The sequence below is a fragment of the Hippoglossus stenolepis genome, chromosome 15 (assembly GCF_022539355.2).
Source record: "Hippoglossus stenolepis isolate QCI-W04-F060 chromosome 15, HSTE1.2, whole genome shotgun sequence".
Classification (NCBI taxonomy): domain Eukaryota; kingdom Metazoa; phylum Chordata; class Actinopteri; order Pleuronectiformes; family Pleuronectidae; genus Hippoglossus; species Hippoglossus stenolepis.
Genome location: NC_061497.1, coordinates 7,298,323 through 7,311,236, shown reverse-complemented (window position 1 = coordinate 7,311,236; position 12,914 = coordinate 7,298,323). Strand labels below are relative to the sequence as shown.

The window sequence follows — 12,914 nt, the reverse complement described above, 5'->3', positions numbered from 1 at the left end:
CAAATGCGGCAGATGTGAACTTTTTACTCTTACAGCTGCAGGTAACATTTACTCACTGCAGAGTGCGCAAACCTAACATCCCAAGCAAGACATGCATGCTCCCCTTTATTCTCTGTTACATGGAAACATGCTTGTGCTGCACAAAGTCACAGGTTTTGTTCAAGGTTGTGTGTTTTTCACAGCACAGGTCTCCACCCTAATGGAAATGCACCATGAGCACTGGGCCAGTGTATCTTTCTTCCCATTCCCTTCCTTCTCACTGTAAGCCAGCTTGGTTACCCCTGCTAATGGGCAAAGACTTTGTTCCAGCTGTAATCATAATCCATTGAGGAGATGCAGAACTTGTCACAGTCTGAACGGAGATATTAATTTCCGCTCCATGTGGGACCCCGCTCTGCCGGCCATGTAATGCTATCAGCTTTGAAGGAATCTTGTCTGGTTAAGCCTCATACAAATGTGATTCTGACATTCATTTTCTTGCTAAGAAGTGCTGGGAGGAAATGTCTTTTCAGAATAAAATTCTGGCAGTATCTTTGGGTTACTTTTGATGCAAATTATTAATCAACAAAATTAAATTGACTAATAATTGCAAAAATGTCCGTATGTGGATGGTATATCTTGAGAACCATTCCTCTCATTGGCTTCGCACTTGGCATGTGTATTGCTAAGGGTCCAAGGAAGTGCGGTATTGAATTTGGTGTAACTTTGACATACGATACTTTCAAAATCAATAAACTATGAATAAACAGGTGAACGGCTTTTTGTGCTGCAGTGGTGGTGCAGCTTCAGGGTTCTGTGGACTGAGTCCTACAGTCGGTCTGTACTTTACCGCGGTCCAATCACTTTTACGGTTTCAGAAAGAAAGCTGCAACCAGCATCACCACAGACCAATCAAACAGTCTATGCAGGCATGTTCAGAATGGGTACTGCATTAGTAGTCTTTAAAGAAATGTTGACTTATTATTCTACCTGTACTTAATAATCTAAAAATCATAATAACTGTTGAGTATTTAAACGCCAAGGAATCAAATGCTGCATTCACAGTATCAGTCACTGTGCACTTACAATGGCAATAGATTAGTCTTATGTTATTATTTATCATTTTTAGGTAACTGTTGATTGCACAGTGTCTGTTTATAGAATAATGGCACCATGAGCTTTTAGATCGATTCACTCTTAGCGTGCACTGTATCTTAGTGTTAGAACAAGTGCTGATTATGTTATTGTTCTTTTTTTCTTTTTATTTAATAATGCTTGATGATTTTACTCAAATTCGCATTTGTGGCATTTGCACCATTAACCTTACAATAGGCTCTTAAACTGTTAACAGGATGTGTATTTCTTACAGTTATTGCTCACATGTGGCTGATTTACTCTGCTGCCATTATGTGGAACGCTGCTATCTGAGAGGAGAACATAAAGATGTACCAACTTGGCCATTGGGAGTATGCTAAAGGTTAAAACAGTGCAAGGTCTGCAGTCAGCACTGTTGGTTGAGTTTCAAACAGTGGAACAAGACCTGAGGTGATACGCGTGCACAGGTGGTGAGTGCTAGAGAAGGTATTGCTCTCCACCAAGAATCCCTGATGAACTCTGACGGATTTTGCCCACGAGGCAGGAGCCCTGTCCCAGGTTTCAGCCGCTTTCCAGTGTGTTTTTTTTCATTTCGTAGCTGTAGTGACTTGTGTGCACATGAGCAGCTGTTTGGTCTTCTCTGTGTCTGCTTGTAGAAGTCACACTGATTTACATTATCCCTCGGATAAGATCTCTTCCTCCCAGTAGCGAAATGGGTTTTATGGCTGGCAAAATCACCCCATTAAGTTCATAATTATGTCGCATTCTAGTCTGGAAACAAAGCTTAGGTATTTTTCTCAGTTCCACTCTTCAAATTAGAATTATTTTAAGAATAAGAACTGATTGGAACCTGTGAATTATTAATGGAAAAATATTGCGTGACTAATGGTTTGCGCTCTATGGAATATGGACTGTCTTTAATCATCAGGATTATTGTGTCAACACTGTTCATCGAGCTCTGCTGGTATCAGTGACTGAGAAAGCACTCCAGTCGTTTCTGTGTTGTATACTTTGCAGATTTGATAAATGGTTATCAAATATTGTAGATTCAGCAGTATCTATAGAGAATAGCCCAGCTGTGCACGGTGTGTGCAAACATGCTCAACTGGGTAAACGTACAGATCTTATTCATTTGGAGCTTGACATGTGTGTGCTGTTGACGGCTGTGGTGGCAGTTTCTGTTTAATAATGATACTCTATTGTATAATAATACACACATAACATTGTCTCTCGGAAAGTTCAATTCTAACACCTGCAGGTGGGCTCACCCCACACAGCCACCTATTGTAACGTGTATAGAATGAGCACAGAGCATAGGAGAATCACTTCACTTATACAATCAGAAGCCCCTCCCTGCGAGGAGCCAAAAGGTATTCTTCAGCCTCTTGATGTCTGACCAGGTTGGGCAGAGTTCCTGTCTCAGATCTCCGTCCCAGACCCCTGGTGTGACCTCTGGTGTGAGACAATCTGTCTCCGAGATCCTCTATCTTCATTTACAACATCAAAAGACCCCAGTCCTGTATACAATGCAGAGTTCCCCTCACCCATCTCTATCAGACACACTAAATAACCCCCTGCAGTGAAGCAATTGCTAAGACACACATGTGGGAGCCATAAACACTTATAGTCCCCTCTGCAACTTTTGTAAGTCACAGAAACACATTTGTTATCTACTTCTTCTAAATACATATCTGTTCTTATATTAAACATTACACAAATGCAAAATCTGCCATTACACGGCTTATAGCGATATTGAATCGAGGTGTTTAACAAATCTTTTTCATTCAGACACAGAAGGGACTGGGTTCTGCTCCCCCACTTTTACATGGGAAATACGAATGAACCTGAATGTCCCTCAGTGGCGCGCATGCCTTCGCCAAGGTCCAACAGTCCTCTGATTTCAATCAAGCTGCAGCAAACTGCAAACACTCATAGAAAAATCCTATGAAAAATCTAAAAATGGTCTTGCAGTGTTAAAGAAAGTGATACAATAAAATCTGCTTCCGTTCCCTAAATGTGTCATAATGTTTTTTCATTAGGATTCATGCATAATTCCCTGTCTCGCAATATTATAGAGAGTGAAAAATAATTCCTGGATCTGCCTCCTCATCAGGATCCTAAACGACATCCTTCCACCAAGGTCCCGTGCCAATCCGCTCTGTTGGTTTTGTGCAATCTTGCCTCAAATCAAACCAACCACGAGGAAAATGGACAGGGGTGAAAACATAACCTCATTACTGGAGGTAAAAATGGGTGAAATAGATCATGCGGTCCAGGGAGCACTGGGGACTTTGCCCCGGCAGTGAGATATCATGATGATATGGGAACCGAGTTGACATGTGGATGGGTTTAAACATCCCAGGACCTGCAGGAGCTTGCTCTTCTCTGCCGTCTCTGTTACTGTTCCATCACTCGTCTCCATTCTGCTGCTGCCCAGCCATGATGAGAGGTTAAGCCCCCGAACGTCTCGTCTTGTCAAGTATCAAGTCGTCGTCACCGTCACCCACAAGCACGCTTGGAACACATTTTTGTGTTTGAGTTTCATTTTACTTTTTGAAATAAAAAGGGTCTGAGCTTCTTGCTAATATCAAAATATAACAGTTTACAGTGCTGTGACAGTGTTTTGCTTTTAACCACTTTGGCCTCCTTTCGGAAAACCACATTTCTGTTGTTCCTGCTCCACTGTTATGTAAATTTACACACACACACACACACACACACACACACACACACACACACACACACACACACACACACACACACACACACACACACACACACAGCAAGAAAAGTCCAAATCTGTCACTGTAAAAATAACTCCATCTGGTATGTTTTTTTATTAATTTCGTTATGCTAATAAACAGCTCCTGTGCGTCGACAAGTTTAGCACAGTTTTTCACCCCTGAATGTGCAGCCAGTGGAGACTGAGCTTCAAAGTAGCCTAGATCTCGGCCGAACCAGCCAGTGAGGTTCGACTGCCAAGTTTAGGACTTATAAAAACATTTATCAAGTCACTTCACCTTAAATTCAGAGGAGATCAAATATGTTTAGCTTTGATTAAACTGGACCATCAGGGCCACTTGGGCTTTTTCAGTCTAGTTTTATAGTTATTTCCAGTCCTTTGTTTGTAGACTCGCTCCGAACATTAATTAGCTAAGCCTTGGCACAGCAAGAGGAAATTGACAGCATGAGATTTATCTTTCCCCTGCCCCAAAAACAGCAACAGCTTATTGTCATGTAGTGCCGAGTTCATAATGGATCCTCGGTACTTTCATTACATGTCTGTGAGGAACAAACCGGAAATCTTGACAAATTATCACCGCACTAATACAACCGTGATGGGCCCCAGTGGAAACAGTTTTGCCCGGCAGCCCGGTGGATTGATTAGCTGGTAGTGATGCAGCGTATAATGATCATAACAACGTACATGTCCACAGTCACAAAACAGAGAGGAAGTGTGTCCTCGCTCATTACTGGTCCACCTGTGGTCCCTGTGCAGAGCATCGTCGAACAACTGTGCTTCCCAACCTGTTTGGCCAGACACACATATCCAATCACGTTGATTACCTCGGCCAAAGAGGTTATGTTTTCACCCCCGTCCGTTTGCTTGTCTGGAAGCAAGGTTTCGCAAAACCTACTGGACGGATTACCACTTCCAATCCTGGAAGAATGCAGGATCGAGACATGTATTGACATTTTCACTGATTTCCCAGGGAATTATTCATGGATCTTGATTAGAAAGGCACATTTATGGAACTGAAATCTATGAGTGTGTGAAATTTGGTGCAGCTTGATGGAATTTAAGGGGATTTCTGGGCCGCGGCAGAGATATGTGCTCTACTTTGTGCCGTTCTGATGTTACACTACTAATTGTGTCAAACTGGATCAGTCAAAGTCATTGATACACTTGGCCAATCAGTGCTATAAGTTTGTATACTTTTTCTTGAGAAGCTTGACATTGTAAGTACAACTGCAACCATCTATCCATACAGTGAGTCCAATAATAAAGCTGTTTCTTTAAGAAAGGCTAACCTTTTATCCTTTTATCCAACTATTTTAACCAATAGTCCGTCAACCTTATTTTTAGTCATCTGTTTCATTGCCTTACTTTCAGCTACGTTATTTCAATTGTTTATCCATTTGCTTTATTTTGAGACATTTCAATTATTTATCCATTACTTTTAACAATTTCATCATCAAATTTTTAGTTGTTTATTTCATTCATAATAAAGCCAAGCTAAATATTTTTTATTCATTACCCACTGTTAACTCTTTCAGCTGTTTATCTACAACCTTTTTGAATCCCCGGTTGGGAGCGACTGATCTCCAGTCACTTTTCAACTGAACTCCACTGTATTTGTGAGACACATTTAAGCGTCAGTGTCAGTACGGCAACATAAAACTTGTTGAAATAGAAATGACTGAACTTCTACATACAAAGATAAACTGGATTACACCAATATTTCAAATGAAACGTGAGATCATTTTTGAAATCCTGTTTATGCATTTAGTTGAACAATGAACTGCAAAGATCACTGTGTCGACGCACAGAGCATGACCGTCACATCAAACAGTAGTGACGGGATTTAGGTCTATTTTTAGTTAACAGCCACTTGGATTACATGGCTATAGAGCTGTGTCCTAAATTCAACAATCACTCCAGTCGACAGTGTTTATTGGCTGATGAGGTCCCTTCCTTGACATTCTGGGGTGCACATTAAACGCAGGAGTGGGACTCGTGTTTGTTCCACGGAGCTGTATGATATTACAGTTTGAGATTGCATCTGCTGTCTCCAGTAGGGAACTGCCACGTCTTGTTTAAACACATTGTTCAGGAGCATAGTTGTCCAGTCAGATTACTCAGCTAATTTGAAATTTGAAAGGTATTTGAAGCCTTTTAATTCTGTCAAGTGATAGCGTTACTCATCGCATATGCTTTTTTTCCCCCCCAGACAAAAAAACGAACTGACAGTAGAACGGAAAACAAATGTTGGAAGAGCAGGAAATGGAGAGCTCTTTAGGTCTACTGTCACCTTAGGCGAGCTATTTTTAATTTGCCAACAAAAGCGCGTCTATTCCTATTTGTCATTCATTCTAGTTCCCGTGTTTGAAGCACAATCTGAGCCCCGGGGACTGCTGAGCCCCTGGTTTGTGTGACAGGTACTGGTGAGTCGGGTGCAGAATTGTAGACAGCGGCCGGCAGCCAGTAATTGAATGCCTGTTTGTCTTATTTTTATGGAAAGAATTTGTCGGCACTTGTAAATATGCTTTCCTGATGATTTTTCAATCTGGCCCTAATTGGTGCTTGTGTTGAAGAAACACGAACGGAACCGAGCAGAGATGATGTAGATGAAGTTTATAGACTGAGTAATCAGAATAATTAGATCTTTACTTTTTTCTCTTTAGTCCTTTGAAACTTAACTGTTTGTGTTTACTGAGCACATCATTACACCAGTTTGTGCTGTGTCTCTTTAATGAGAACTCATCCTCCCTTCCAACTACAACAAAGTACCATAACTAGCAGTGGTGAAACAACTCGGTTTTAACCTGAGGGCAAAGAACAATCAAAGTATTTTAAAAGATGTGCTCATACTGGACATTCAGCGTCTTAAAAATGACACAATAACGATCCCCATCTAAGTGGAAATTACTAAAATCGGAGGCAATCTATCCGGAAATTAGTAAGGCAATTTGCAGACAGACACTATAATAACAGGAAATGATACCTCCATCTCCAGAGGGCATCCTGCAGTTTGTAATAGGGAACATAAAGTCCTCAGATAATGAATAACAATTCAGAATTAATTCAAGCCAGTTTACAAAACGTAGAGAAAGAATTATAGTTGCAAACACTGATGCCTAATATGACACAGGGTTCCCACTACACTCATTTTGCAATAGCACGCCCGCCACTGCTAAATTATTGCCACAGTTGCTTCAGGATTAGGGCAGACACACATTATAGGCCCGGTATCTTCGTACTGCGTCGTATTACCCTGCGGTCTGTTCTCCCTCCACACTCCCCCGCTGACCTGCGCTCACTTAACACATTAACAATAAACACCAACACTAATCAGAAGTTATTAGGACCCGTATATTACTTGTACTGTTTACTTTTGGTTCGGTTTAATTTGATTCGCTCTACAGTTTATGAGACGCGTATTTACACACATTGTCCAAAGACCAATATTTGTGCGCACGCAGTTCATCTGCCACACACATCACGATTATGCAGACACTCAGGACGTCAGGGTTAAAGTGACCGGTGCAATCTGGATTCATGATAAGATACCATCGATTAATCAGTAAATAAATGTGTCACGGCGTTTGTGAAGCGACGCCCCCGCTGATCCAGCAACATGAATATTAGCACAAAAGGTTTTTATAAAGATCAGCTCAAAGTGTGAGTGATTAGAAAAGAGCAGAGGAGCAGAATCACATGTTGACCAGCGCAGAGTAATGTGCCTCAAGGCAGTGGCGCAGCCAAAGGGGGCCAGGTGGAGCCACCCTGATAGAGTGAAGGCTGTAATCAGAGTTATTCCCTTGAAGGCTGCCCCTGGTGCTGAAAGAATCCTGGAAGAAACACTGACATGTGCAAAAAGAAAAACAAGCTGTTGGAACAGCAGTATGTTTCTGTTTCCCAGCTTTTATTGAGCCTGGGAAGATTGGTTTAATTTAACACAGTCTGGAACTTGGCCTGCCCTTGAGCATGAGACATCTGGTCATAAGGAGATTCTGCTCTAAATGTGGCCACTGGTCCATTTTTTTACAGGGTGTTGGGTGAATGCATGTAGAACAACTTGGGTATTCTCGATTTCTGGTTGAGATATCCAGGTCAGGTTACCTAGCTGGAAAATGTTTGCTTGTGTGGGACCGTCATTATTTCTGTTTCATGTTACAAAAGCAACCCACAGTAGTTATTGTCAGTCAAAGACAGAAGATGGATGGATGGATCTTTTATTTACGGCCAGAAGGACTCAAGTCAAAGGTCAACAGAGATGACTGTAAACATCTGTCTGTGCGTCAATAACACCTTGTGGCTCTTGGATTTACGATGCAAAATGACAATACATATTGACTCTTGTCATGTACCTTGTTAGTGTTAGTGTACATATTAAGTGAAGTCAACGCCTCTTGATCTCCACCTGGAGGCTAGCTGCAGAATAGGTTATAAACTGACATGTTAGTGCAAAGGACATGCACCAAACTAAAAAGTCAAAGTACACGTCAAAGACATTTTTTGTTACAGTAGTTCTTATCACACTGATGTATGGTCAAGTGCTAGTTGAAGCTATAAAAAACGGTGTGAAATGTCGCGATTGACAACTGAGACCGACTCGTGATTGGTTGAGTGGGTGTATCGCACTACTTTCTTTGCTACAGCAGCGACTCTGGCTCCACGATGTGTGCACGTTGACAACATTTGTATCTAGAATCTTTTGGCACATTTCATTTCAGTGGGAGGAAGTGGTCAAAATAGTTCAGCCATTTTGGCATTGCAGCTTTTTTGTTACATCGGATGCCTACGCAGAAAGCAAGGCTTGTACCGATGATCATGTTATTCATCGAAGCTTAGTTTTTACCTTTTGTTGCACCCCACAAGAATCCAAAATGCAAACCGCAAGAAACTCTGCAGCCCTGGGTCTTCACACGTAACAAATAATGGTCCGCTAAGTCAGAAGCCTTTGGCTCACACTACTCGCTGCCAGGATCAAGACTTATGTTCTTCATTTAACTCGGCGTTGAGCTACAATCAATATTAAGATGGCTTTTGCGCGGCGTTTTCATCTCGGAGCGTTCACAACTGTGCCGTACGTGAATGGTCACAGGCTGGGGCGCTATTACGGCAGCTTTTATATTCCAACATTAGGCTGAAGTGCGTCTTTATGTCCGTTCATTTGTTTACTCCTCGTGCGATGATCTGTGTTGTGCAGGAACACAGGGAGCACACTGTTTTCGCCCCAAGGGAAGTGTTTGATCTCGTCTCTGTATGGTGCAGCAAAGCAGGGGTGAGTCTCACAAAAGCACAATGAAAGCCCTTCAAGTGCGACACAGCTGCTACACGCGTGTCGTATGCTCGAGTGGCCACGTAAACGCCGTCCCTCAGTCATTTGCAGATGTTTGGCTTCCTCTCCCTCATCTTGCCGGGTTTTCTTTATTTTCTTTACTCTTCTTTTTTTCAGGCAGCGTTCAATAGCAGACGTGCCGATTTCTGCGTGCATGTATTTTTAATGAGAGGTAATTTAGTCCTTCTGTAAACTGCCAGACTGCAACCTCCTCATAACAATTACCAATAATTACAGTGTGTCAGAAATATGCAACATCCAGAGAGTGACAATATAGAGGAGGGGATCTACATGTGTACAGCTGTATAATGTTTGTTTCAGAGCTTTATATTTATTCACTTGGTTTTGGTTTGGGGATATTTAGATGGGTTGTTTAATATTGAATGTATTCAGTTTGTGTAGCACTACGGACATTGCTTATCCTCATGCCTGTGAGGGTAATAGGTATAGATAAGCTAAAGGGCTGATATGAAAAAAACATGGTTATGATGCTGGCTGTGCGTCACAGTATGTTTAAAAAAACTGTTTTTGGACCCTCTCCTACACTCATGGGAAAAAAGTGCAATATCCTGCAATGTTGAAGGGGAAACAACGAACCCGTATAGAACTGCCTTGAAAAAAACTACTAAAATAGGAAATCAGTGAAGGGTTTCTGATGTTGTAACCACATATCTTAATAAAAACTGATTTCATCACACAATAACACATTGGAGATAAAATAAGGAACTGCATTGAATTTACCAAATATTCCACCCACTCTTGTTTCTGAATCAAGAGCTGCTGACTGAACAGACCTCATTTCAAAATTTTAGATTTAACAAAAGCAGATATAGAAGAATCATTAAAGAATCCTCATTAATCAGTATATTAGAAGTCAGAAGTGAGACAGCAGCACCGTGGGGACTAACTAAGGCTTAATCCCCGTCCGGCACATTCATAATGAAACTGAATATGAATCCGGTCTGATGTCCTGCTTAATGTCGGAATAGTTGTTTGACTATCACAAATAAAACAATATATATGAGTTTTGACACCAGACCTGTTAACCAGACTTGTTTAGGATCAGCAGCTGGAGACTGAGAGAGACACCGAGCACCGGGAAAAACATTATAAGCAAAGCTAATTACTGTCAGAAAATGATGCAGGTCTACTGCTCAGTGAGACAACAGCTGTGTTTGCGGCTGCTCTATCCATAAGCTCTAGTTTTCCATATGAGGTGATATGGGTTTATGCGCAAAGTGATCCATATAAATGAAGCTCTGAGTGCCTCTAGTTACTGTGGAGGTGCTGATGATGTAGTCTGTGTTCCAGCATCGTGACTGAATTAAATATATGTACAGGCCATAATATTTAGAGATACCTGCATCAGAAATGCCCAAAATGAAGGGTCAGGCATCAGCAATCTCATAAAACACTATTTATTTTTTTATACTGTTACTGTATGGTTTAACACTTAAAATATCTTTATCTTTATAAACTGTGGCAGCTCTTTAACAGCTTCTTAAAGAAACCTATAGTTGTGTATTCCTAGATTCATATATTTGTGTTGTTTTTCAGTTATGACTGTGAGATTAATTAATAAAAGAAGTTCTATTATATAATGGCTGTATTTGTTTTTCAAAGGGGTTTAACCTGAGCCAGAACAAACAACGATAGCAATCATCACTTAATACAGGGTTAGCGGCACAAAGATGTTAAATTACATTATATAATTGTCTTTTTTTTAAATGCACTGGTATTGCATCCAAGTCCAGGTATCTGAATCGATATCTAACTTCTCTAATATAAACAGAAGCAATCAACATGTAACTACAGATAGTCATGTATAAGACAAGTAATCAATAATTATTGTGTTGTGCTTCTAACGACTTGTGTGATTGTGATGAGAACGATAAAACCTCTATGCACATCCAAGTCTTGCCCGTGGCCAAAAAACTAAGAGCACCTTCATAAAACAACTCTTCTCGTTTTATGCGAGCCACGTTTAATTTTACAAATAGATCTTTTCTCAGAAATGTTTTAAACATTTTGTAGACATAATCCAAACCAAATGAATCAATCAAAGATATGAACCAGACAAAGCAGGGTTGAATTTGAAATGAACAATTAGAATGAAAGCATCTGCAATGTGTCGGTCATTTGATGTCCATCACCTCTGTGATTATCTGTCACTATAAACATATCGCGATCAATTGAGTCAATCCACTGAGTATAGCTGTTGCTCTTATTTCCACAGGGGTCTTCTGTTTATACTGATATGGCTGCTGCACTTTGGAAGACCAAATCTCTGGACTTGGGCTTGTGGATCTGTCTCCTGCTCCTCAACCTCCTTCCTCACGCCAGGTACCGCCACACACTGCTGTCTCTCCACCTCTGCTGGATGTTTACCACCTCCCCTCCCCTCTACCCGTTTCCTTCCCTCATCTCCGCCTCTGCTGTTGATGTTCTCGTGATGTGTTTTGTATTATCCACCTTCATTAATCAGGCTCACTGCTGCGGCAGACACTGCGATCATACCATTAGAAGCGAAAGTTCATCTATATTGCAAGGAGAGGAAAAGCACGACTTGTTTTTGTTATTTTGCACGGTGAGAAGGTCCCAGCTGTGACTGTCAGTCTGTCGGAAGAAATAACCACACCTTGAAAACGGTCTTGGTCAATGAAATAAAATAAAATAAAGTGCAGGATTGCAAGGAAAATCTTTATCATTGACCTGAGAAGTAAAGAGCATTCTTTGTGTTTTCTCCTACGATCTCAAGGACTTCCTGGACAGCACTGTGGCTTTCACATTTTTCAGATATTTTGGACAGGGATTAAAATAGAGCCCATGCCACCTTGTCCTACATAAGGTCTGGGGGAAAAAACAGCATCACGGCAAAATAAAGTGAACATATCCACCCATCGTATCTGCACCAGTCTCAATTTCACTGACTGGTGAATTAATTTGCATTGTGCAGCAGACCACAGCCGTGATTCTCCATTCCCAGCATTTTTAACTCCTGCGTCCTGTGCACATTTTTTCCAGTCGGTGTGTTAAAGTCAGCAAAAAAGAAGAAGCTCCAGCTTGTGCAAGTCATTCTAAACTCACCGCTCGTGAGTTCAAATGCAGAGATCGCACAGGTTGCCGTGTTAGCATTGTTGATAAGGTAAGGTGTTGTGGCAGGGAGCATGCAGCGGCGTGAAAAATCACTTTACGATTTTTGCACGCAATAGGAAAAGGCTCCCTGCGCCAGGTAGAAAGCCGACCGGGGAAGGAAATCGGAACGGTATGACAGGGATTAGCCCAGTTTGCCTTGTCATGGTGCCACTTGGCTCTCTGTGCTTATTAGGAGCACACAGCGCTTGTAATTACATATATTAAATAGAAATGTGGAGCCAGGGGAAGGTGCAGGCCAAACCTGGCAAGAGCTTATGAAATTATTTTTTTGCATGTTAAGTTTGTGCCTTACTCTTTGTTCTTTTTCACTAATGAACATAGTAGTTCACCTGAACCACTGAGCTGCTGTTTGACAGCTTCATCCACATAAATATATCTAGAATATCATCGGTGTGGGGTGACTTGACTGAGCCTTGACCTTAAAACCTTCCAACACTTTTGGGATGAAATGAGCTCATACAAATTACTTTGAATGATCTGCTGCAGTTGTACAATGTACATTTAATGTAAATAATATATAATTGTAAGCAAATATAGCAAAATAAGTGTCAGCCCTGGGAGCAGAGCCCTGCAGCCACATCCCCCAACGTTTTGTGGGAAATGTTCCCAGAAGAGTAG

At 41.3% G+C, this 12,914-nt stretch overlaps 1 protein-coding gene across 4 annotated transcripts in view; it reads left to right on the top strand.

Moving 5' to 3' along the window:
• gabra3 (gamma-aminobutyric acid type A receptor subunit alpha3) overlaps positions 1-12,914 on the top strand; it is an 87,630-nt gene that overhangs the window by 17,547 nt on the left and 57,169 nt on the right. For all 4 annotated transcript variants that reach the window (XM_035179562.2, XM_035179560.2, XM_035179561.2 and 1 more), the window contains exon 2: positions 11,377-11,483. In XM_035179562.2, the coding sequence (XP_035035453.1) occupies positions 11,398-11,483 (86 nt within the window). In that variant the 5' untranslated portion in view covers positions 11,377-11,397. The remainder of the gene's footprint in view (positions 1-11,376; positions 11,484-12,914) is intronic.